This window comes from Daphnia carinata, chromosome 2 (genome assembly GCF_022539665.2).
Source record: "Daphnia carinata strain CSIRO-1 chromosome 2, CSIRO_AGI_Dcar_HiC_V3, whole genome shotgun sequence".
In the NCBI taxonomy this organism is placed as follows: domain Eukaryota; kingdom Metazoa; phylum Arthropoda; class Branchiopoda; order Diplostraca; family Daphniidae; genus Daphnia; species Daphnia carinata.
Window position 1 is genome coordinate 1,147,389 of NC_081332.1, and position 20,238 is coordinate 1,167,626.

General features: G+C 39.0%; 3 protein-coding genes and 1 pseudogene across 3 annotated transcripts; 2 read left to right on the plus strand and 2 right to left on the minus strand.

The window, feature by feature from the left end:
* Positions 1 to 18: 18 nt before the first annotated feature.
* Positions 19 to 3,011, minus strand: LOC130686010 (uncharacterized). Its single transcript, XM_057509315.2, has 9 exons — positions 2,885 to 3,011; positions 2,636 to 2,807; positions 2,281 to 2,576; positions 1,719 to 1,879; positions 1,022 to 1,201; positions 770 to 958; positions 579 to 701; positions 269 to 517; positions 19 to 209 (listed from the first exon to the last, which is right to left on the minus strand). Exons 1-9 carry the CDS (start codon positions 2,892 to 2,894, stop codon positions 102 to 104), a joined length of 1,488 nt encoding a protein of 495 aa, XP_057365298.1. The 5' UTR covers positions 2,895 to 3,011; the 3' UTR covers positions 19 to 101.
* Positions 3,012 to 3,591: 580 nt separating this feature from the next.
* Positions 3,592 to 5,878, plus strand: LOC130686003 (homogentisate 1,2-dioxygenase-like). Its single transcript, XM_057509307.2, has 8 exons — positions 3,592 to 3,751; positions 4,034 to 4,169; positions 4,229 to 4,359; positions 4,420 to 4,600; positions 4,661 to 4,840; positions 4,899 to 5,122; positions 5,198 to 5,324; positions 5,384 to 5,878. Exons 1-8 carry the CDS (start codon positions 3,734 to 3,736, stop codon positions 5,695 to 5,697), a joined length of 1,311 nt encoding a protein of 436 aa, XP_057365290.1. The 5' UTR covers positions 3,592 to 3,733; the 3' UTR covers positions 5,698 to 5,878.
* A 46-nt stretch (positions 5,879 to 5,924) lies between these two features.
* Positions 5,925 to 7,352, minus strand: LOC130686005 (uncharacterized). The gene is made up of 6 exons (XM_057509309.2): positions 7,059 to 7,352; positions 6,827 to 6,992; positions 6,629 to 6,763; positions 6,457 to 6,573; positions 6,170 to 6,398; positions 5,925 to 6,108 (listed from the first exon to the last, which is right to left on the minus strand). The coding sequence occupies exons 1-6, from the start codon at positions 7,298 to 7,300 to the stop codon at positions 5,942 to 5,944; spliced, it is 1,056 nt and encodes a 351-aa protein (XP_057365292.1). The 5' UTR covers positions 7,301 to 7,352; the 3' UTR covers positions 5,925 to 5,941.
* An 8,482-nt stretch (positions 7,353 to 15,834) lies between these two features.
* LOC130686144 (vascular endothelial growth factor receptor 1-like) lies at positions 15,835 to 18,485 on the plus strand (annotated as a pseudogene).
* The last annotated feature ends 1,753 nt before the right edge of the window (positions 18,486 to 20,238 follow it).

Below are 20,238 nucleotides of genomic sequence, written 5' to 3' on the forward strand. Positions count from 1 at the left end.
CATCAGGGTGTTTACTTATTTTTATGTTTTTTTACATTTAAGTAAAAGTTGTCAAGAAAAGGTACAACAAAATCGTCAGATCAGGTTTTATTATCAGAAAGTTATTTGCGAGCAATGAAAAGACCCCAAGCCTGATCACCTTCACTGCAGCGTTGAACTTTATCTTGCCAACCAGATAAAATCTCATTATAGTCCTCAGATGAAAATTCCTAAGGTTTGCAAATAAAACAGTTAGATCGTGCTTGAACCAAATAAAAACAAAGCTCACTTTGATGAAGTCCTCCTTTTGCTCAGCAAAACTCTTTGTTTCTTTATGCAAGATCTCAACGAAGTAGTTTGTTACATCTTTGGCTTCCACCTCACTGAATCCAACTTTGGTAAAAATACTGCCATAGTCGGCCACTGTCAGTAAATGATAACCACGTTGGGCGACGTAGCGTAAGAAGCGCTCAGAATGCTCTTGATCTCCACGGCAGTAGTCGGAAATCAAAACTTTACCTCCAGGCCGAAGCCATTTCTGGTAGAAATATACCATTAAAAGAAATGATTCCTTAATACACCGTCATTTTGATTCATACGAAAAAGTTGGCAAAAAGCGTTTCCTTGTCTCCTATGTGCAACAACGTGTCTCGGCTGTAGATGACATCGAACGACTCATCAGGAAATATGGCTTTCGTAATGTCTGTTATCTCAAAGCACACCTAAAATAAAACCTTTGTTGAAACAAAAGCAAATTTGATGTTGTGGATCATGTTATCTTGTCAGTCACCTTTTTTTTTACTTCTTCTTCCTGTTTAGCCTGGTTTTCCAGCGCGAGTGTAATCATGTTGGTGGAAAGGTCTACTCCTCTTACTTCAGCCCCATATTCTCTGGCCATATAAAAAGCTGATCCTCCGATGCCACAACCAACATCAAGGACTTTCTGGCCTGGTTTCAAATCTAGTTTTTGGCAAAATTCCTGAAAGGATACAATATACATTACAAAATTATAACCGTTTGATGAATGCTTTAAATAATTTACAATGGTGGTTTCTTGTCCACCGGTGCTGATGTAGGTGGCTCCAAAGATCCTTTCATATCGGAGAATGCTGTTCCTGGAGTATTGGTTCTCATCCAAGAAAGCTTGGAAGCTCTCGTATTCTTGATTGGAGTAAGGCATTTTCTTCAGGAGGAAGCACAGCTGGTTGGGATTACCTTTAGCCTAAAAACATTATGAAAATTTTAAGAAATTAGATTAGCTACAATTATACCACAATAACAAAAAACATGACTACATAAGGCAAAAAAAAAGTCTCCCCTAGAACAACAACGTTTGCGATAGCGTCAAAGATGAACGGGGGAAGCCTAAAATGTGTCAATGGGACAAACATTCAAATTATCTTGTAGTAAACATACTTTTAGGCGTTATCCACGTAGCTTCAAAAGGAGAAATTCAGCCAAATGTTAAACGGAAAATCATAGCAAATACAAATCTGTTTCATAGTTTTGTTTTGTTTACGTTTACTTTTTTCTTCTGCTAGGATTTTGCGGCGTTGTCAGAGCAATTGGACCTCGAATACGCAAATAAATAAGTTTCAGATTTCAGGATGCGTGCATAAGGAGATAAGGACAGAAAGAAGAGAAATTACTGAAACTTTTCAAAATTTAATTTCAGAAACTAAAGAAGAAAGCCGGAGAAAACCAAAAATGATTACAGAACACAATAAATTAATGATTACCTTGACGTAAGCGGAGACCGAATTGGCTCTGGAGAGCTCAAAGACGCTGTGAGGATGATTCTCGCCGTCGCCCGACGCACTGCCTATTTCCTTCTGTAAGAGGCTGAAGTATTCGTTGGGCGATCGGTAGAAAGTCGGGTTGGATCCGAGCTTGATGTTGCCTGGCAACCGAAAAAGAAAAGAGACGAACCAATGAGAAGAAGCCGTGGCACGATCGGACCACACTATTCTGTCTGTCTGATGTTAAACAACCACAAGGTCAGCCGTTTGCTTCCTTATCTGTAAAAAGACCTTACAAATTTATTTGCATTTTCCATGTAAGTCAACACGCTGCCAGCTGTATAAGTGACGCGTCGATGTCATAATGCTCTGAAAAGACCATCGAGGTCATTCTAAGTCGATTCTTTTTCCTACTAAAATCAACGGAGTGCTAAAATTCTGCTCGAAAGCCATACAACAGATAGTTTGAACTTGTTCACAATGAACGTTTTTATCTGGGTCGTTTGTTCGGTTGCTGAAACCAATTGGTTATTGTAAGGTTGCTGAAATTATTGATTATTACCGGATGGATGGAAGCACGATTCGCGGACGAAGAGGTATCCGCCGTCTTTGAGCCATCCGAGCATTTTGCGAGTCAGCGATTTGATTTCATCGTCGCTCAAATACATCAGAAGCCAATTGGAGAAGATGACGTCGAATTTCTTGTCTGCCGGCATTTGCAACTCGGTGACATCGGCCCGCAGAAAGTCCACGTGCGTGTGATGGCCGTTTCTTTGTCGATTCTTTTCAACGTAATCCGCCATGAAATCGACTGTTGTCAGGTGTTTCGCATGTTCTGCCAAATGATCTGTAAACCTCCTAAAATTTCCTTATTAAAATCCAGTCCAAATTTCATTTAAAAAATTTGATTAACGGACCCAATTCCGGAGCCGAGTTCGAGGATGCTGCGTCCTTTAATCGGTGGCAAATATGAAAGAATTTCTTCTTTCTCCATGCGGTCAAGCTCATTTGCATCTTGACTAAGCATCATCGATTCGATACTCGGCTCATACTGTTCCCAATAGGACAACATGGCCTGGCGGACATCTGCTAAAAGGATAATTTAAACAAAATTAAAATCTTGCCATGTCATCATCTTTTAAAGATAAAAAAAAATGTGAACTTACTGTTGCTCATTTTTCGTTAATGGCGAGAGTATCCTATCCGACGATATTGTTATGAAACACTTTTAGTGTTTGTGGACGAGCGATGGGTCGAGCGCCGGATCATATGGCTGTCGCCAGTCACACTATGCGCTCAGCGCAATTACAAGCACCGGCACCAACCGCCCACTTTCTTGTTTGTTTTCTTCTAGTAGACTTGCTTTCTCGTCGGGCTTGTCGCAAACCATCGAAAGACTTTTCTCATTTCTTTTTTAGCAAAGGAAGTGAAATTGCTGAGATCTTGGGAATTATGTAGAATGTCTTTTTGTGGCCTGATGTTAATCAAAGTCCATTCGTCCAAAGTCTGATCCCATACTGGCCCCCTATCGTTTCGATTCTCAACGAAAAATAAACGTAGGCTCCAATTCTAGTAAATGGAAAAATTTTATCACATTTTATTTTAAAAAGAATTAAACGAAAAACTAAAAGAAAATTGTTTTACCTAATTGCAGAGACCGAAATGCGAATAGTCACGTAGACCCTGGTACGTCTGCCGAAAGGCGAAGAAACCAGGAAGAGATGAAGGATATTAATGTTTTACAATAGCCTACCTTTGCCCGCCAACAATTGCCTCTGGTTAAATATGGTTGCCCGACATGTAATTTCGTTTGTTTCCTTTCGCGGGGTTACCAAAATGTGTAGCAGACGTTTCTCCTTTCAACGTCCTTCGCCAGAACATCAGAGACTCTGTACCTGGCGATACACCTGTTGCAGTGTCTCAAAGACAGTCAGACGTCACACATATAAAAGCTTTCGGTTCCAGTAGAATTTTTCTTACCATCTCAGTTGAGTGTCGTCTCAGTTGCAGACAAAATGTGGGAAGATCTTAAGGTAAGCGAATGTTTTTGTTTTGAAAAAGATGTTGCATTTGTTTAGGCTGTTGTGAAGAAAATCACAGCTGATTCGAATGACCTTGTCCTTGAAAACACATCAACAAGTTGGTATCTGCGGAAGGCATCGGTCAACAACTAAAAAATATGTTAGTAACATGTTACCACTGGTAATGTCCTTGGAAGAGAAATTCCTCTGACCTTTTTCGGATAGGAGAACAAGAGTCTACATACGAAAACAAGCCTATTTTTATCATCAATTAATTACGTATTTTTTACTTAGTATCTGACGGGGTTCGGCAACGAATTTGCAAGTGAAGATCCAAGATGCCCAGCGTCATTGCCTGTAGGCCAAAATTCGCCTCAGGTCTGCCCTTACGGTCTCTATGCAGAACAGCTTTCCGGCTCGGCTTTTACTGGTAATACGTTGCTTTAAGATATTAAAAACTCGTTTATTGATGTTATGAAATGGTTCAAGCTCCAAGGGAAACGAATCGTAGATCATGGCTGTATCGCATCCGTCCATCTGTGTTGCATCGGCCTTTTGAACGCATCGATTCTAATCATTTGACTGTCGATTTCTCCGCCCATCCACCCAATCCAAATCAGGTAGGATTCGAATGCTTTCTGGAAAGTATAAATGTAAAATTACGTTTAAATTGAAAATAGATGCGCTGGAAGCCATTCGACATTCCTACCGATGGTCAAGTTGATTTCGTTCAAGGTCTACGAACGTTGTGTGGTGCTGGCCAACCTGCAACACGTAATGGTTTGGCCGTTCACATCTATACTTGTAATGTCGCCATGGAGAACAAATCGATGCAAAACTCTGACGGAGACTTTCTGATTGGTAAATTAATGTCCCAGTTAGAATGAGAAACGATTAAATTGCAAATTTTTCTGTTTCCAGTACCACAGCAAGGGACGCTGAGAATCAAAACAGAGTTCGGTCGCCTTGTTGTCGCACCCAATGAAATTTGCGTCATTCAACAAGGAATTCGTTTTAGCATCGATGTCGAAGGCCCATCACGTGGCTACATCCTCGAAGTCTACGACACTCACTTCCAACTGCCTAATTTGGGACCTATCGGTAATAATAACGAATAAGTTTTTTAAAAATGTAAATGATAAAGACAAACAAAACTAAGGTGCAAATGGATTGGCCAATCCGAGAGATTTCAAATCACCTTCTGCCTGGTTCGAAGATTTGGATGTCGAACACACCGTGATCAATAAATATGGCGGTCGTCTCTTTCAGGCCGTCCAGCAACACAGTCCTTTTGATGTCGTCGCTTGGCACGGCAATTACGTTCCTTACAAATACAACCTGGCCGATTTTATGGTCATCAACTCGGTCGAATTCGACCATTGTGTAAGAGGCTCATCTTTTCCCCTGCCATTCAAAGCATCTATTAATAAGAGATTTTAAATATTAAATATTTGATAGGATCCTTCCATATTTACCGTGCTGACTTGTCCATCTGTTCGGCCAGGTGTAGCGATTGCTGATTTCGTCATTTTCCCACCTAGGTGGTCCGTGACGGAACACACGTTCCGGCCGCCCTATTACCACCGTAAGTTGTTGAAAGATTTAACTTCTGTTCTGTTTCAATTCAATCTTTCTAAATTAAAGGTAATTGCATGAGTGAATTTATGGGATTGATTCTTGGCAAATATGAGGCCAAAGAGGAAGGTTTTATGCCGGGAGGCGCTACTCTGCACTCGATGATGACGCCCCACGGACCGGATGCCGCTTGTTTCGAGGCAGCGTCCAAAGCAGAACTGAAACCGGGCCGAGTGGCCGATGGGACCCAATCGTTCATGTTTGAATCGTCGCTGATGCTGGCCGTCACCCAATGGGCCGAAGAGACCTGTTGCAAACTGGAAAAGGATTATTACGAGTGCTGGCAACCCCTCAAGAAACACTTCCGCATCGCCGAACCCTAAGAAAAGAAAAAGAGTTAGAAATTGATGTGGCCAAGTGAGTTTCCTGCCAGTGATGAAGAACTGTAGTCTAGATTAGAAATTATAGAATCGTTTGGAGTGGTTCATGTTTCTCAAGTTACCTGTATACTCGGCATTCGGCATGTTAAAAATCGAATTAAAGTTATTCTAAAAATACTTAAAATGGTACAAATACTGCCCTACAAAAATAAGAGGTTTAGATCTTGTCAAAAATATTTTTATGACATCAACAAGATATGAACGGTTGTTTGCTCATTTTAAAAGAGAAATGTTTCAGGTATTTCAAGCAAACGCAGATGCCAAGGCAGCATGCGATAACTATCAAATAGATATGCAAGGTCCAGAACCGAGAATGGATCCATAAGGCTCCAATTTCCATCAATCCATCGTTCCCTTTATAAGACAAATGATTTTAATGGTTTCAAACAAGATAAAATAATAATGAACTTGATACCGATAGTGGCGAATCCATAACCCGATTTCTCTACACCCATTCTGTATGAGCAAGTTGGAAAAATAACTTCCGTGCAGTCCTCATCGTTCATTTGTTTTTTAATTACAATTGAATCTTCGGTAAAGTTATCAACTTGAAAGTAATGGCTATCGTTTTTTCTCGTAGTAGCCATAGCTATTCGATGGTCGTGGGCAGAAAATATCGCGTTGGGTTTCAATTTGGTCATGACCTGTTTTAGGATAATTGTTATTCAATTGATTGAAAAAAAAAAGATTATTTTGTTTTACCTCACGGGAGAAGATGCCAGGAATGAATGTTAAAGGAATGTGGCTCAAAACAATTCTGTACTTGTCTTTAATAGTTGAAACTGTAGGTAGACTAAAATCACCAATTATCCTGTTGACCTGTTAAATTTTTTGATTAACTGAGTTCTTTTGCATGCAAATATAGGTTTTGTACCACAACAAACTGGGTGCTCCCAGAGATACTTTCAGTCTGACTAGGAAAATTGGAATTGAATCGTTCCATTTTGTTTTGAGTGACATGATCTGATCCTTCACCTCCAATATCATTGTCTCCAGGTAAAAAGATAACCTGTTGATTACAGTGAGTCAGATATTTATATTACTCTATAAATATTAAAATATATTCACTAACCTTTGATTGAAATTGTGAAGTATCAAAAATTTTTGAAAATCTTGCCTTGTAAGCCTCATATTCATCATTTGTACTGGTGCTCCCTTCATTCATCAAGTCACCTAGGAATATTATGACATCTGGTTTGATGTATCGTAAGGCATAGTAGAACGACATTTGCAAATACCTGTAAAACACAATAACATTTGTTATCTGGTGTACTCTTTGTGGCAGTATAAAACAGAATATTTACCTATCACTGTCGGTATATGCTATCCAACCAAATACTCCATGTAACCCCAATATCTGTGGATCAGAAACTATCAATATTCTTTGGCACTGTTGGTTTTCCAACTGAAGGCAGCTGACAGAGGGCCATTTCATAGAGTCATACCAATAGACGAAATATTCATTGTGAAAAACTGTAAGGCACAAAATGAGGAAAAATAATTTGAATCTCTGTTTGTAAGACTTCAAATGAAGTCTCCACCGCATTCTAGAGAGCTACAACTACGCGGGAAAAGGATTCTCCATGGATGTTTGTATAGTCGTCTGCTGCACGTCTCACATGATCCAACCTGATTGGCTACTTGGTTCTGCAAGGGTTTTGATTAAACAAACATGAGAAAAACACAAAGTTTTTAGTCGAATGATGAACGCTTTTACGTAAAAAGTTTGAAAAAGGGATTAATAATGCCACTCCATTAAAGTATCAGGGTGAGTGTAACGTGCAACAATCTTTCTTATCTCGGTGTTTACGTCTTGTTGCTAATGATGATGTATACTGCTGAATTAACCAAGTGAGCACGGAAAAATGATCAACATAATAGAAAACAGAACTCAAAAGTGGTAGGCACTTAGAGAACCATTTAGCCTAAACGCACCTTACGTCTATTTTTTAAGTGCTTTTGGCTTAGCAGTGAGACTGCCAGTTTTAAGGATATCGATGGAACATGGAAAGACTAACTTCATTTGATTATTCAAATAATTGAATAGGAAAATGAGTCTTTGTGGACTAAATGGCAAGTGAGTGCAATGTTCTTCCTTTATCCAATTAAGGATTACAATAAAAGTCTATCCATCAGGTTAATTTTACTTTTTACAAGAACCCTTTTTTGATTGCGTTTGAAAGAAACTGTCAGCCAATAGCAATATTAAATTACGCATCTTTCTCGCACTTTAGGTCTCACTTAGACATTGACGTATCGATGAACCACTCAAGCCTTGGATAAGTTTCAAGCCATTCTCCCGTGCACTGAGAAGAGAGAAATCAAAATTGAAATGGAATTTGTTGCATTATTTTTTCACTTAAAAAAAAATTAAGAGCCAAGTAAAGACGTCTGACAACCTGGGCAATAAAAATCTGCTATTTTGATTATTGCCCCGGCAAGAATTTTGCCACTCTGTTTAGCTGAAAAATGCCACAGTGACGCTAAAATTTCGATACTAATTCAGAACGCACTCCATTTAAGAGAAAAACATTGGCCGTTAGGTATTTAAATCCCCGAGGTCGAATGTTACGTGGAACGGATAGAACTAATTGACCATTTGTATCAGAAACACGTTCGATTTACATCACCTACCTGCTTCTCGACGCTGTTTACATATAGAAACGCAAATTCTTTTCGCTCCTCCCATCGAATGCGCGAAATCGCACGCGCCAATGCGCATAACAACACACCCGTTTGAGCCTAAACACCTGTCACGATCACATTAATTGCCACACTCACCAATCTCACGCAGAAAAGAAAACGTAAAACCTCTTTCATTTTAAATCATCGCCAAAAACCCTAATTGTAAGCCAACTTTGTTTCACGCAGTTATCCCCGATTTAAATTTAAATTTAAAACTAAATTTAAAGAAGAAGATGAACAGTACTCGCAATTACGACGATGTTGTTCGCACATCCAGCGGAGACGTTTTCAACCCGATAGTTTTATCGTTCACTGCCATCATCACGAAACTCGTTCTCGTTTCGACCGGAATACCTTGCAATCTGTTTGTCATCTTTCCACTCGTCAACATCCGCCGACTTCGCAAAAAAATTCGCTACGTTTTCCAATCAGGCATTTCATTATCGTATTTATCATTTTTCGTGACTCCCATTATCGAACTGATTTATTATCTCCATCCCAACGAATACGTTTGCCAATCATTCATCGCCACCATGTTAATCCCGCAAGGTTGTCTTTTAATCAATTGCATTTTAGCGCTGATGGACAGATCCCTGGCCATGGCCTACCCTTTGATGCACAGGGAGAAGATGACTGGCCGTCTGGTGCGTTGCGTCATGATCGCTTGTTCCACCGTGATTGCGCTCCTCATCAAATTCGATTACATTGCCGACCCTGCAGATCTCCGCTGCGAACTTCGCACGAGTATCATTCGAAAATCTATCAGCGTTTTAATTGTTCTGTTCGTCGTATGTCTTTTGCTAAACATTTGCGTTTACAAGCAAACGAAAAAGCACCTGAACGAAGCTAAAACTGTTCGATTGGAGGCGAGTGCAACGTTCACCGACGACTACTCTACCAGTGGGCCAATGTCTGTGCACATTAGTAAGAAAAGGTTAAATCAAATGGAATTGGAGGCTAACCTAACATTAGTCATCAGCGTGAGCTCTTTATGCATCATGCCTTTGATCAGCATTGGTTTCGTAGTGAGTTTCTTGACTTGCGAAATTATCTACGGCGAGTCCGAATGCAGCGGCTTCGCTTTGGCGTGTGCCTACATGAGAGATGTCACTTTGCTTCCGGCTATTTACGGACCGATCATCCTCCTCATCCGAAATGAAGAATTGAGGGGAGTGTTTGAATGTCGAAAGAAACGAAGAGCAAACGGAATTTTTGATTAATTTTTGGCTATTCGAAAATGTTCTTGTTGTTTCCCTCACTAGGTGTTATAACATTACGTACATCTGAATTTGAATGTTATTTAATTTGATAATTGAGATTCGAAATTGCTTGTAAATGAAAAAATTATTAAAAAATTACCATCTACAGCTGAACGAGTAGTGAAACAAAAAGGGTGGGAGTTTGGGCTTTAAAAGAAACGGATGAACGTAACGACGAATGTAAAATGATTTAACGCATGTTTTCAAGTGTCATGGACAACCCTTCGACTATTGCTTTGATATTAGCGAAGCCAACCGAGACTCCAACGCCCGGGTCCCTAGTAAAAGTATTTGAATCCCATTTCAATTAAAATTAAATGTCTCGATGGAAAGATTTACGCTTAGATTAACTAATGTTTTGTTTGTTCGATTCAACGGTTTCTGTTCCAACGACTCTTAACTAATCGTCCTTGGCTAAATGTATCAGTTCAATTGCATCAACATAACCATGTTAATGTCCTTGCGATTCCCTCATCCCAATTATTGTACACCATTAGATAGTCTAACTGAACTATAATTACAAATTACATTAGATGGGACTTACCCTATGAGGTCCAGTCAGACTACGTTGTCATTTTGATGTCCCAGAATCCAAACGGCTCATCACTTTCTTCCTTCAAGCAATTCGACTGGAACTTTCAGATTTGTTCTCTTCGCAATCACCTCACCTGTATAAAAAAAAAAATATAATCAAATCATTGTCTATTAACCCATTTCACTATTAAATACATTGAATAAATGTAGCAATGAATTTAATTATAACCACTTTCGATGTGTTTAGAATACCACCAGTTTGCGAATTATCGTTTCAAAATGCGTCTCCTTCATCTATTAGACACTTAAACCCATTGCCATAAGAAATAATCAAAATAAATTCAGTCCACAGTGTGCTTTCTATCGCGCAATCTCGGGACGGAGGAGCGGAAATGGCCAATGTCCAATTTCGGTCTTAGGTGAAATGACGCCAATGAAACAGGTTAACGAAAACGACATTAGGGTGGATAAACGAGTAGAAACGCCCCGCCCTACGCCAATCAACCGCAAATTCTTCGCTGGGATTCAAAGTTAAAAATAACTGCACCAAACAGCTACTAATTATAAGATACTGGAATCCTGTTGGCTAACGGACGTCATCTGTTCACTGTGGGGACAACGAAACTGAAACCAAACCAACTGCTGGAACGCGTGTTATCAATAATGTTCTCGTCATTCAACATGATTGAATCGTAGTGGTCATTTCTAATTCAGAAGATGGAATTCTTCCAGCGCCAAGTGACGCACTTTGAACAAGTAGATCAAAACCAACAAGGAGAGGAGACAGATGGGGCAAATTAAAGATTCAATTCATCCCCTTTGATTTCGTTAGAAATATATTTTGGCATTCGATCAAACCTGACTCGCCGGACTGATTTTCAATTCATTCGTATTTTTCGCACAAAAATAACACGTTAATTTTAAAGCTTTTAAAAATAGTACCTTTAGCCATAAGGCTCGGATGCCTGTACGTTGTCCTCCCATTAGTTAAGAGTTTACCATCGACACGGGTTCTCCTAGATCATCTGCAGAAATACAAAAAAAATGCAAAGATATTAATTGGTAGCATAGGCAACGACAATGTAAACATAAGAAAATCACGCAACCTAATACAACAATTAACTAATGTGAAAGTTGGAAGACTGTGCGACGTGAGTCCGAACGTTGGATCGGGATCACGTCTTTCAAATTCAAATACACGCGTTCCGCAAAGCAAACGCTAAACGTATTTAAAGCTGTTAGTCACTGCCACCGTGTTCAAAACTATAATACTCAATAACGAGGCATCTAAATTGCTGAGTTTCTAGCCATCGTTTTGCTGCAAAGAAAAGACAAAATGCTAGATGAATAGAATGCGTGGGTTTCAAAGCGACTAGAATTGAATGCCAAACCTAATACCGTTGTTCCGAAATGGTTGCTCTTTCGTACGAGGTCGAAATCGACTAAGCGAATCGCAACTGAGCAATAAAAAGCTGAGTTATTTTCGTCATTGACCCGGCATGATGTTCGCCACTCTGTTTAGCTGAAAAATGCCACAAGAACGGTGAAATTTGTATACTAATTCAGATCGCATTCAACTTAAAGGAAAAACATTTGACGATAGGTATTTAAATCCCCAAGATCGAATGTTAAACGTGCCGGATAAAACACATTAGGCGATTGTATCAGAAAAACCCTTCGATGATCTGCCGGCTTCTCGACGCTGTTTAACATTTAGCAACGCAAATTCTTTTCGCTCCTCCCATCGAATGCGCGAAATCGCAAACGCCAATGCGCATAACAACGTGCCAGCCTATACACCTGTCACGATCACGTTAATCGCCACACTCACGGATCGCACCTGGCAAAGAAAACGTAAAATCCCCCCCTTTTTTTTAAAAATCATCTCAAAAAACTTGATCGTTAGCGAAAATTGTTTCACAAAGTTCACTCCGGTTCCTATTTTAGTTTTCAAACAAAAAAAAAAAAGGAAATGAACAGTAGCCTCAATTATGACGACGATGTTGTTCGCACGTCCAGCGGAGACGTTTTCAACCCGATGGTTCTATCGTTCACTGCCATCATCACGAAACTCGTTCTCGTTTTGACCGGAATACCTTGCAATCTATTTGCCATCATTCCGCTCGTCAACATCCGCCAACTTCGCAAAAAAATTCGCTACGTTTTCCAATCAGGCATTTCATTATCGTATTTATCATTTTTCGTGACTCCCATTATCGAACTGATTTATTATCTCCACCCCAACGACTACGTTTGTCAAGCGTTTATGGCCACCTCGTTGGTGCCGCAAGGTTGTCTCTTAATCAATTGCATTTTAGCGCTGATGGACAGATCCCTGGCCATGGCCTACCCTTTGATGCACAGGGAAAAGATGAGCGGCCGTCTCGTGCGTTACGTCATGATCGCGTGTTCCGCCGTGATTGCGATCCTCACCAAATTCGATTACATCGCCGACCCTGCAGATCTCCGTTGCGAAGTTCGCACGAGTATCATGCGAAAATCTATCAGCGTTTTAATTGTTCTGTTCGTCGTATGTCTTTTGCTTAACATTTGCGTTTACAAGCAAACCAAGAGGCACCTGAACGAAGCTAAAACTGTTCGATTGGAAGCGAGTGCAACGTTCACCGACGACTACTCTACCAGTGGGCCAATGTCTGTGCACATTAGTAAGAAAAGGTTAAATCAAATGGAATTGGAGGCTAACCTAACATTAGTCATCAGCGTGAGCTCCCTGTGCGTGACGCCTTTGATCGGCATTGGTTTCGTAACGAGTTTCTTGACTTGCGAATTTATGTACGGCGAGTCCGAATGCAGCGGCTTCACTTTGGCGGGTCCCTACATCAGAGATGTCAGTTTGCTTCCGGCAATTTACGGCCCGATGATCCTCCTCATCAGAAACGAAGAATTGAGGGAGGTGTTTGAATGTCGAAAGAAACGAAGAACAAACGGAATTTTCGATTAATTTTGGCAACTCGAAAATTGTACGTTGCTTGTTGTATCCCAACTTTACTCGATGTTATAACATTATAGCTGAATATTAATGTTATCAAGCGGCGATTATTTATTTTGGCAATGCGATCCCAAATGGCTTGTCAATGGATTGGAAAATGTTGTTTCTTTTCGAATTCAAATGCAGCGCTTACTATACAAACGTAAGTTGACTACATAGTTCTTTTAAATTTAATTTAAATTATTTAAATCATCTACAGGTGAACGAGTAATTAGAAAAAAAAATGGTAGGAATGTGGCTTTAATAAAAAACGGATGAACGTAACGACAAATGAAAAATGATTTAACGCATGTTTTCAAGTGTCATGGACAACCTATCGACTATTGCTTTGATATTAGAGAAGCCAACCGAGACTCGAACGCCCGGGTCCCTAGTAAAAGTATTTAAATCCCATTTCAATTAAAATTAATGTCTCGATGGAAAGATTTACGCTTACATTAACTAATGTTTTGTTTGTTCGATTCAACGGTTTCTGTTCCAACGACTCTTAACTAATCTTCCTTGGCTAAACGTATCTGTTCAATTGTATAAACGTAATCACGTTAATGTTCGTGCAATTCCTCTATTCCTGTACGTGACCACTATAAAACAGTAGGAGCCTAACTAAACTATAATTAGAAATTACAATAGATGGGACTTACCCTTTGAGGTACGTTGTCATTCTGATGTCCCAGAACCCAAACAGCCCATCACTTTCTTCCTTCAAGCAATTCGATTGGAACTTTCAGCATTGTTATCGTCGCAATCACATCACCTTTATAAATAAAAAAAAACATATAATCAAATCATTTTCTGTTGACCCATTTCACTATTAAATACATTGAATAAATGAAGCAATGAATTTATTCAATGTATTTAGAATACCACCAGCTTACGAATTATCTTTGCGAAATGAGTCTACTTCATCTATTAGACATTTAAACCCACTGCCATTAGAAACAATCAAATAGCTTCAATCCAGAGTGTTCCCTCTATCGCGCAAACTCGGGAGGGAGGAGCGGAAATGGCCAATGTCCAATTTAGGTCTTAGGTGAAATGAAGCCAATGAAACAGGTTAACGAACACTATATTTGGGTGGTTAAACGAGTAGAAACGCCCCGCCCTACGCCAATCAACCGCAAGTTCTTCGCTGGGATTCAAAGTTAAAAATAACTGCACCAAACAGCTACTAATTATAAGATACTGGAATCCTGTTGGCTAACGGACGTCATCTGTTCACTGTGGGGACAACGAGACTGAAACCAAACAAACAGCTGGAACGTTTGTTATCAATTATGTTCTCGTCATTCAATATGATTGAATTGTAGAGGTCATTTCTAATTCACAAGATGGAATTCTTCCAGCGCCAAGTGGCGCACTTTGAACAAGTAGATCAAAACCCACAAGGAGAGGAGACAGATGGGGCAAATTAAAGATTCAATTCACCCCTTTTTGATTTCGTTAGAAATACATCTTGGCAATCGATCAAACCTGACTCACCGGACTGGCTTACAATTCATTCGCATTTTTCGCACAAAAACGACACGTTAATTTTAAAGCTTTTAAAAATAGTACCTTTAGCCATAAGGCTCAGATGCCTGTACGTTGTCCTCCCATTAGTAAAGAGTTTACCATCGACACGGGTTCTCCTAGATCATCTATAGAAATACAAAAAAATGCAAAGATATTAATTGGTAGCATAGGCAACGACAATGTAAACATATGAAAATTACGCAACCTAATACAACAATTAACTAATGTAAAAGTTGGAAGACTGTGCGACGTGACTCCGAACGTTGGATCGGGATCACGTCTTTCAAATTCAAATACGCGCGTACCGCAAAACAAACGCTAAGTGTATTTAAAGCTGTGAATCACTGCCACCGTGTTCAAAACTAAAACACTCAATAACGAGGCATCTAAATTGCTAAGTTTCTAGCCATCGTTTTGCTGCAAGGAAAAGATAATATGCTACATGACTAGAATGCGTGGGTTTCAAAGCGACTAGAATTGAATGCCAAACCTAATACCATTGTTCCAAAATGGTTGCTCTTTCGTACGACGTCGAAATCGGCTCAGCGAATCGCAACTCATTGACGTTTCAAAAAGGAAAAGGTCGGGACGGGTCTTAAGTTGACCAGGTCCAACGTGGGCATCGGAGAACGAGAAAAGCCCAGCGAACTCTTCTCTGTCATGTAATATGTCAATATTGGATTTATAAAAATCAAACAGTTGCATCTGAAATGAACAAGAGAACCGTAATTAAACTTCATTAATTTTAAAAGGATAACAACTTATTTACGATCCAGAAAATGAAAACGAAAATATTATAATAAACTTCCACGTAAATTGATTTGAAAAACCAGGAACGTTCCAGTGATTATGGAAATGCCAGTTGGATGCCGAAACCTTTGCCAGAACGAGAACTGAGGTTAACCAATACGACACTAAGCGACACAGGAATATACAAGTGTGTAGGCACCAAGAACGAAACTACGCCAACTGCTCGACCCACCGAAATCAAATTCATCATTTTCATCCACGGGATATTTGTAGGCTGATCGAAATCCAAAATCGAATTCACCTCAATCGAATTGAATGCGAATTATAGGAATGGAAATCATTAGGGTTGGGAATCCAATCGAAGGTAACAACGTGACACTCATCTGTAAAGCCGTCTACCTAAGTGATCGCGATCCGGTGGAATCTTGGAAAACCGATTGGTTTTACTTCAATAATGAAACCGGCCAAGAACAATTGATCAATCAAACTAACCTTCCTAAAGGTATGCGATGGTGTAAGTGCCAAAGAAAATGTCCCTTCAATCACTCCAAATTGCAATAGAATTTCAAGTACAAGATGGAGAATCCAATATGGTGAACCTAATCCCCATTTCCGGTGGAAATTTTCTGTTCGAGTCGCGTGAAAGTCGCTTGCATCTGCTAAGAATTGGCCTCAATACGCACACGCACTTTGAATGCAAAACCAATGCCAGTGGCGAAATCACTTTCAATAAATCCATTTCTTTTACAGTTAACGGTATTTACCTCATTTTTGTGGCTGGCAAACATAAGCGCATTTTTTTTTTGTTATTCAAAGAAAAAATCTATCCAGTGGATGCTATATTGGGAAGAGGAATAGCTCAAAATTTGACTTGCCATCGATACGCTAATGGCGTCCATATCCAATGGTTCAAGGTAAACAAAACCAATGTTTAATCCTCAATGAAATAAATAAGATTTTGGAATATCAGGATGACAAGGAATATTCGGGATTGATCTATACAAACGAAACTTCATCAATTTTACCACTAAACGGAAGTGATGGCCAAAATGGAATTTATTCTTGTTGTTGGAACAACACCCGAGGGGAAAAGAGATTTCGAAATTTCTTTTTTCTTGACGAACGAGAATCTAACAGTATTCTGGTCATTGCTGCCTGCGTACCTGTCGTGGTTTTAATTATAGCTAGAATAGCAATCGAACAATACGTGGACAAGGTGAGTTTAAACAAAATTTGCAAGTTTTGAATATGAAAAATTTCAATTTTTGATACCCCCCAAAAAACGAAAAATCTGGAAAAAAAAATAGAAGAAAGATTAGATGGAAATCCTGATGGCATCGATCCAAATTTGCCAATCGACTATCAAACTGAATTTCTACCGTACGATAAAAGCTGCGAATTTCCAAAAAAATCGCCTCAGACTCGGTTTGTGTTTGCCGTTTCAAAAATCAATTTCAGAAATTTAACCCACTAGGAAAATGTAGGAAAAAAATTGGGAAAGAGATGTTTCGGAGAAGTTTTCAAAGCAGAAGCTGTTGGACTCAAAGGCTCGGATGAGCATGTGACAACTGTGGCCGTCAAAAAGGTCCTATCGACATCACATCAAATGAAGTCAAACACGACCGCATTAGACGCTTCAATTAAAGAATTGAAAATTCTCAATTATTTAGGATCGCATTTAAATGTCGTCAATTTACTGGGGGCCTGTACCAAAGGTATCATCAAAGGTATTTAATTCAATATGGCTAATTGTTCAGTTCAGTATATCACATTTTGCTTGGGAAAGGCGAACTCTTGTTGATTATCGATTATTGCCCCTTTGGCAATTTGCAATCGTATTTGATCAAACAACGCAACACGTTTGTCAATCAATTGGGCGAATTTGGTGACCTTCAACTGTCAAATGATTTCGTGGAACGTAAGACTCACAGGTACAAATAATTATACAATTCAAAGTTGATTGCAAATTTTAATACTTCAAAATCCAGTCAGGATATCGACTCTTGTGCAAAGCCAGGACCTTCAGATGATTATGGATCTCAAAAAAATTTGACAATCAGCGATTCAGTTTCTGTCGGCAAAGTTTCAAATTTGTGAAAAAAAAAACGATTTAATTCTAAACTAAAGACGATTGCAATTAAAAACGGAAGCCTTTTGAAAACCTGAAGAAAATTTAGACGCTATTACCAGAGGACCTATTACAACTTGTAATTTAATCAGCTTTTCTTTACAAATAGCCAAAGGAATGGAATTTATTGCTAGCAAAAAGGTGGCCTTTCAATATACTTAAATCTCATTAATTAAGACTGGAATGAAAATATCTGTCATCGATCAGTTTCTCCATGGTGATTTAGCGGCTCGCGATGTCCCTTTAGCCGATCATGGAATTGTCAAAATTGCAGATTTTGGAATGGCCAGACAAATGGAAAGTTACATTTACGAAATGAAAAGACAGGTAAATGTGGCAACCTCAGGGCATCTAAAAATAGCGTTCATTTACTTTAATTTCATTAAAAGGGATTACTACCAATTAAATGGATGGCTATTGAATCGCTGACGGATCACGTATATTCCAGTCGATCGGATGTCTGGTCTTACGGCATTGTTTTATGGGAGCTCTTTGCCCTCGGAAAAATGCCCTACCCAGGTATTGCAGGGATCAAATTTCAATTACCCTATTGAGATTTACATTTCTGCATTTTTCCAAGGAATGAATGGCCCTATATCCGTCAAAAATATTCAAGGACTACGAATGGATAAACCAGATTACGCGCCAAATTTCTTGGGAGAAATGACGAAAAGTTGTTGGAACAAAGAACCAAACGACGGTCCAACGTTTCACCAGCTGGCCAACACGATCGAGAATTACATGAAGCCATTCGTTAGCTCTGGCTACTTGGATGCAACATTCATGGAAAACAATGCCAGCTTAGAGTTTGGTGACTCTTCCCTCGGAATGATTTGCAAAGAAATTTAAATGACACGAAACCATTTCTATGTAGCCCAGCCCCTTCTTTAGAGAAGAACGTTTAACGATTGTTGGCGAGAAAGAAACAAAAGAATGAGCACGTTTCTCAACTTGAGTTTACACACAAAAAAACAATTCACTTTCAATTCGGAAATAATCTTTAGCAAAACCCAATATTGGCGAGAAAAAACATTGTGAACGGAAAGTTATTTTTGCTTTAAAACCTGTTCATGTGTTTTAAACCAAATTTCGTTCCTTAACTACCAAAATAAACCCTTAATTTAAAAAGAAAACTATACCTCATACAAATTCTCAGAATATGATGTCCCATCATTCCGTTGGTGCAAGACAAAGGGAGCCACAGTTAGTCGCCCATGTGGTTGTTTTTCATGGCGATTACCCACATCGAGTCCTCCATGAACAATAAACTAACAATCATCCGTTGTTTAAGAATTTTAACTATGAAAAGAATGTTAATCTATTACCATTGCTACTATTTAGTTGTTCGTTTCCATCGTTGGGAGAATAGATGAAATAACAGTTCACTATGAAAGTACATGCTCTTTCGAGATCTGGAGCCAAACTGATCTCGTTGACCAGTTTTGGCGCCAGTGTCTTCTAGAAATCTACCCAACCCCCTCCTCAAAACAAAAAGATAATCAAACCAAATTCGATTTCAACTTTTAAAATAAAGGTTATTTATTTATAATGATCATTTTAACGAATCCTTTCACAGCAAGGGTAAAGAGAATTTAAAAATGTGTTATCTACAAAATGTATCGAGATCTGAAATCGAACTAAGTATTTGACGACCGGCGCCATTGTCGTCTAAAAATCTACCCCTTTCGCAAAAAAAAATCTAACCAAAATGGAGAAATTAACGAAATTAAAAACCAAATAAACAACAAGAAAAAAAAATACTATTCGGCAATAAAATGGAAATATCTTATTTAAATATTTAATAATTTTTTTTGGCATCTGTGCGTTGAGGTTTGCAGAATTGTCGGTTAACTGTAACCGAGTAGTCATCCATGTTTACCAATAACTGAGATGGTATAAATGGATATTTTTTCAAGGAAATGGTTTATTTTATTTCACTTACTTTATTTTAAAAACTTCACGGCCTTTGATCTACACAGTTGATGACCAAATATACCAGAATGACAGGTTTATCACAGTTTATGTGTCGAGGAGTACAACTTTCCCGTTGTTTAAACAACTTAACGAGTCGTGAAACAATTTAGAGCTCGCTACTATCATGGTGGCGTCTTTCAAATGCACGATCGTTGTACCGCTCTTCGGCTATGTACAAACTCATTCTATGGGTCACTCGTTTACAGCCCGTCGTCGAGTAGAGCTCTTTGTCATCAGGGTAATAATGCAGTCTGTTAACAATTTTCCTTAATAATACAGAAAGTATTGAAACATTATTTTAGCAAAACTAAAAAATCACGATTACTGTAGAGCTGTGAATCTAACTGAACTACAATTAAAAATTACAGTAGATGGGACTCACCCCTTGAGGCCCAGTCAGACCACAGTCATTTTTATGTCCCAAGATTCAAACAGCCCATCACATTCCTCATTTGGCAAGTCAACTGGAACTTTCAGCTTTGTCCTCTTCACAATCCAACTTGTCTTCTTAATCACTTCACCTGTAAAACAAATGTAATCAAATCATTATTATGTCTATTAAACCATTACATTATGAAATACATTGAATAAGTGTAGCAATGACCTTATTTGATGTGTTTAAGATACCACCA

Bases quoted from the DNA above. Each gene is read 5' to 3' on its own strand.
- LOC130686010 (XM_057509315.2), bottom strand. The intron at 959-1,021 runs GTAAATTATTTA...GTATCCTTTCAG, and splicing joins GTGGACAAGAAACCACCATT to GAATTTTGCCAAAAACTAGA. The intron at 518-578 runs GTATGAATCAAA...TATTTCTACCAG, and splicing joins CGCTTTTTGCCAACTTTTTC to AAATGGCTTCGGCCTGGAGG.
- LOC130686003 (XM_057509307.2), top strand. The intron at 4,170-4,228 runs GTAATACGTTGC...AAATGGTTCAAG, and splicing joins TTCCGGCTCGGCTTTTACTG to CTCCAAGGGAAACGAATCGT. The intron at 4,360-4,419 runs GTAGGATTCGAA...AATTGAAAATAG, and splicing joins ATCCACCCAATCCAAATCAG to ATGCGCTGGAAGCCATTCGA.
- LOC130686005 (XM_057509309.2), bottom strand. From the start codon at position 7,300: ATGCGGTGGAGACTTCATTTGAAGTCTTACAAACAGAGATTCAAATTA. The intron at 6,574-6,628 runs GTACAAAACCTA...AAAATTTAACAG, and splicing joins GGAGCACCCAGTTTGTTGTG to GTCAACAGGATAATTGGTGA. The intron at 6,109-6,169 runs GTATCAAGTTCA...TGTCTTATAAAG, and splicing joins TTATGGATTCGCCACTATCG to GGAACGATGGATTGATGGAA.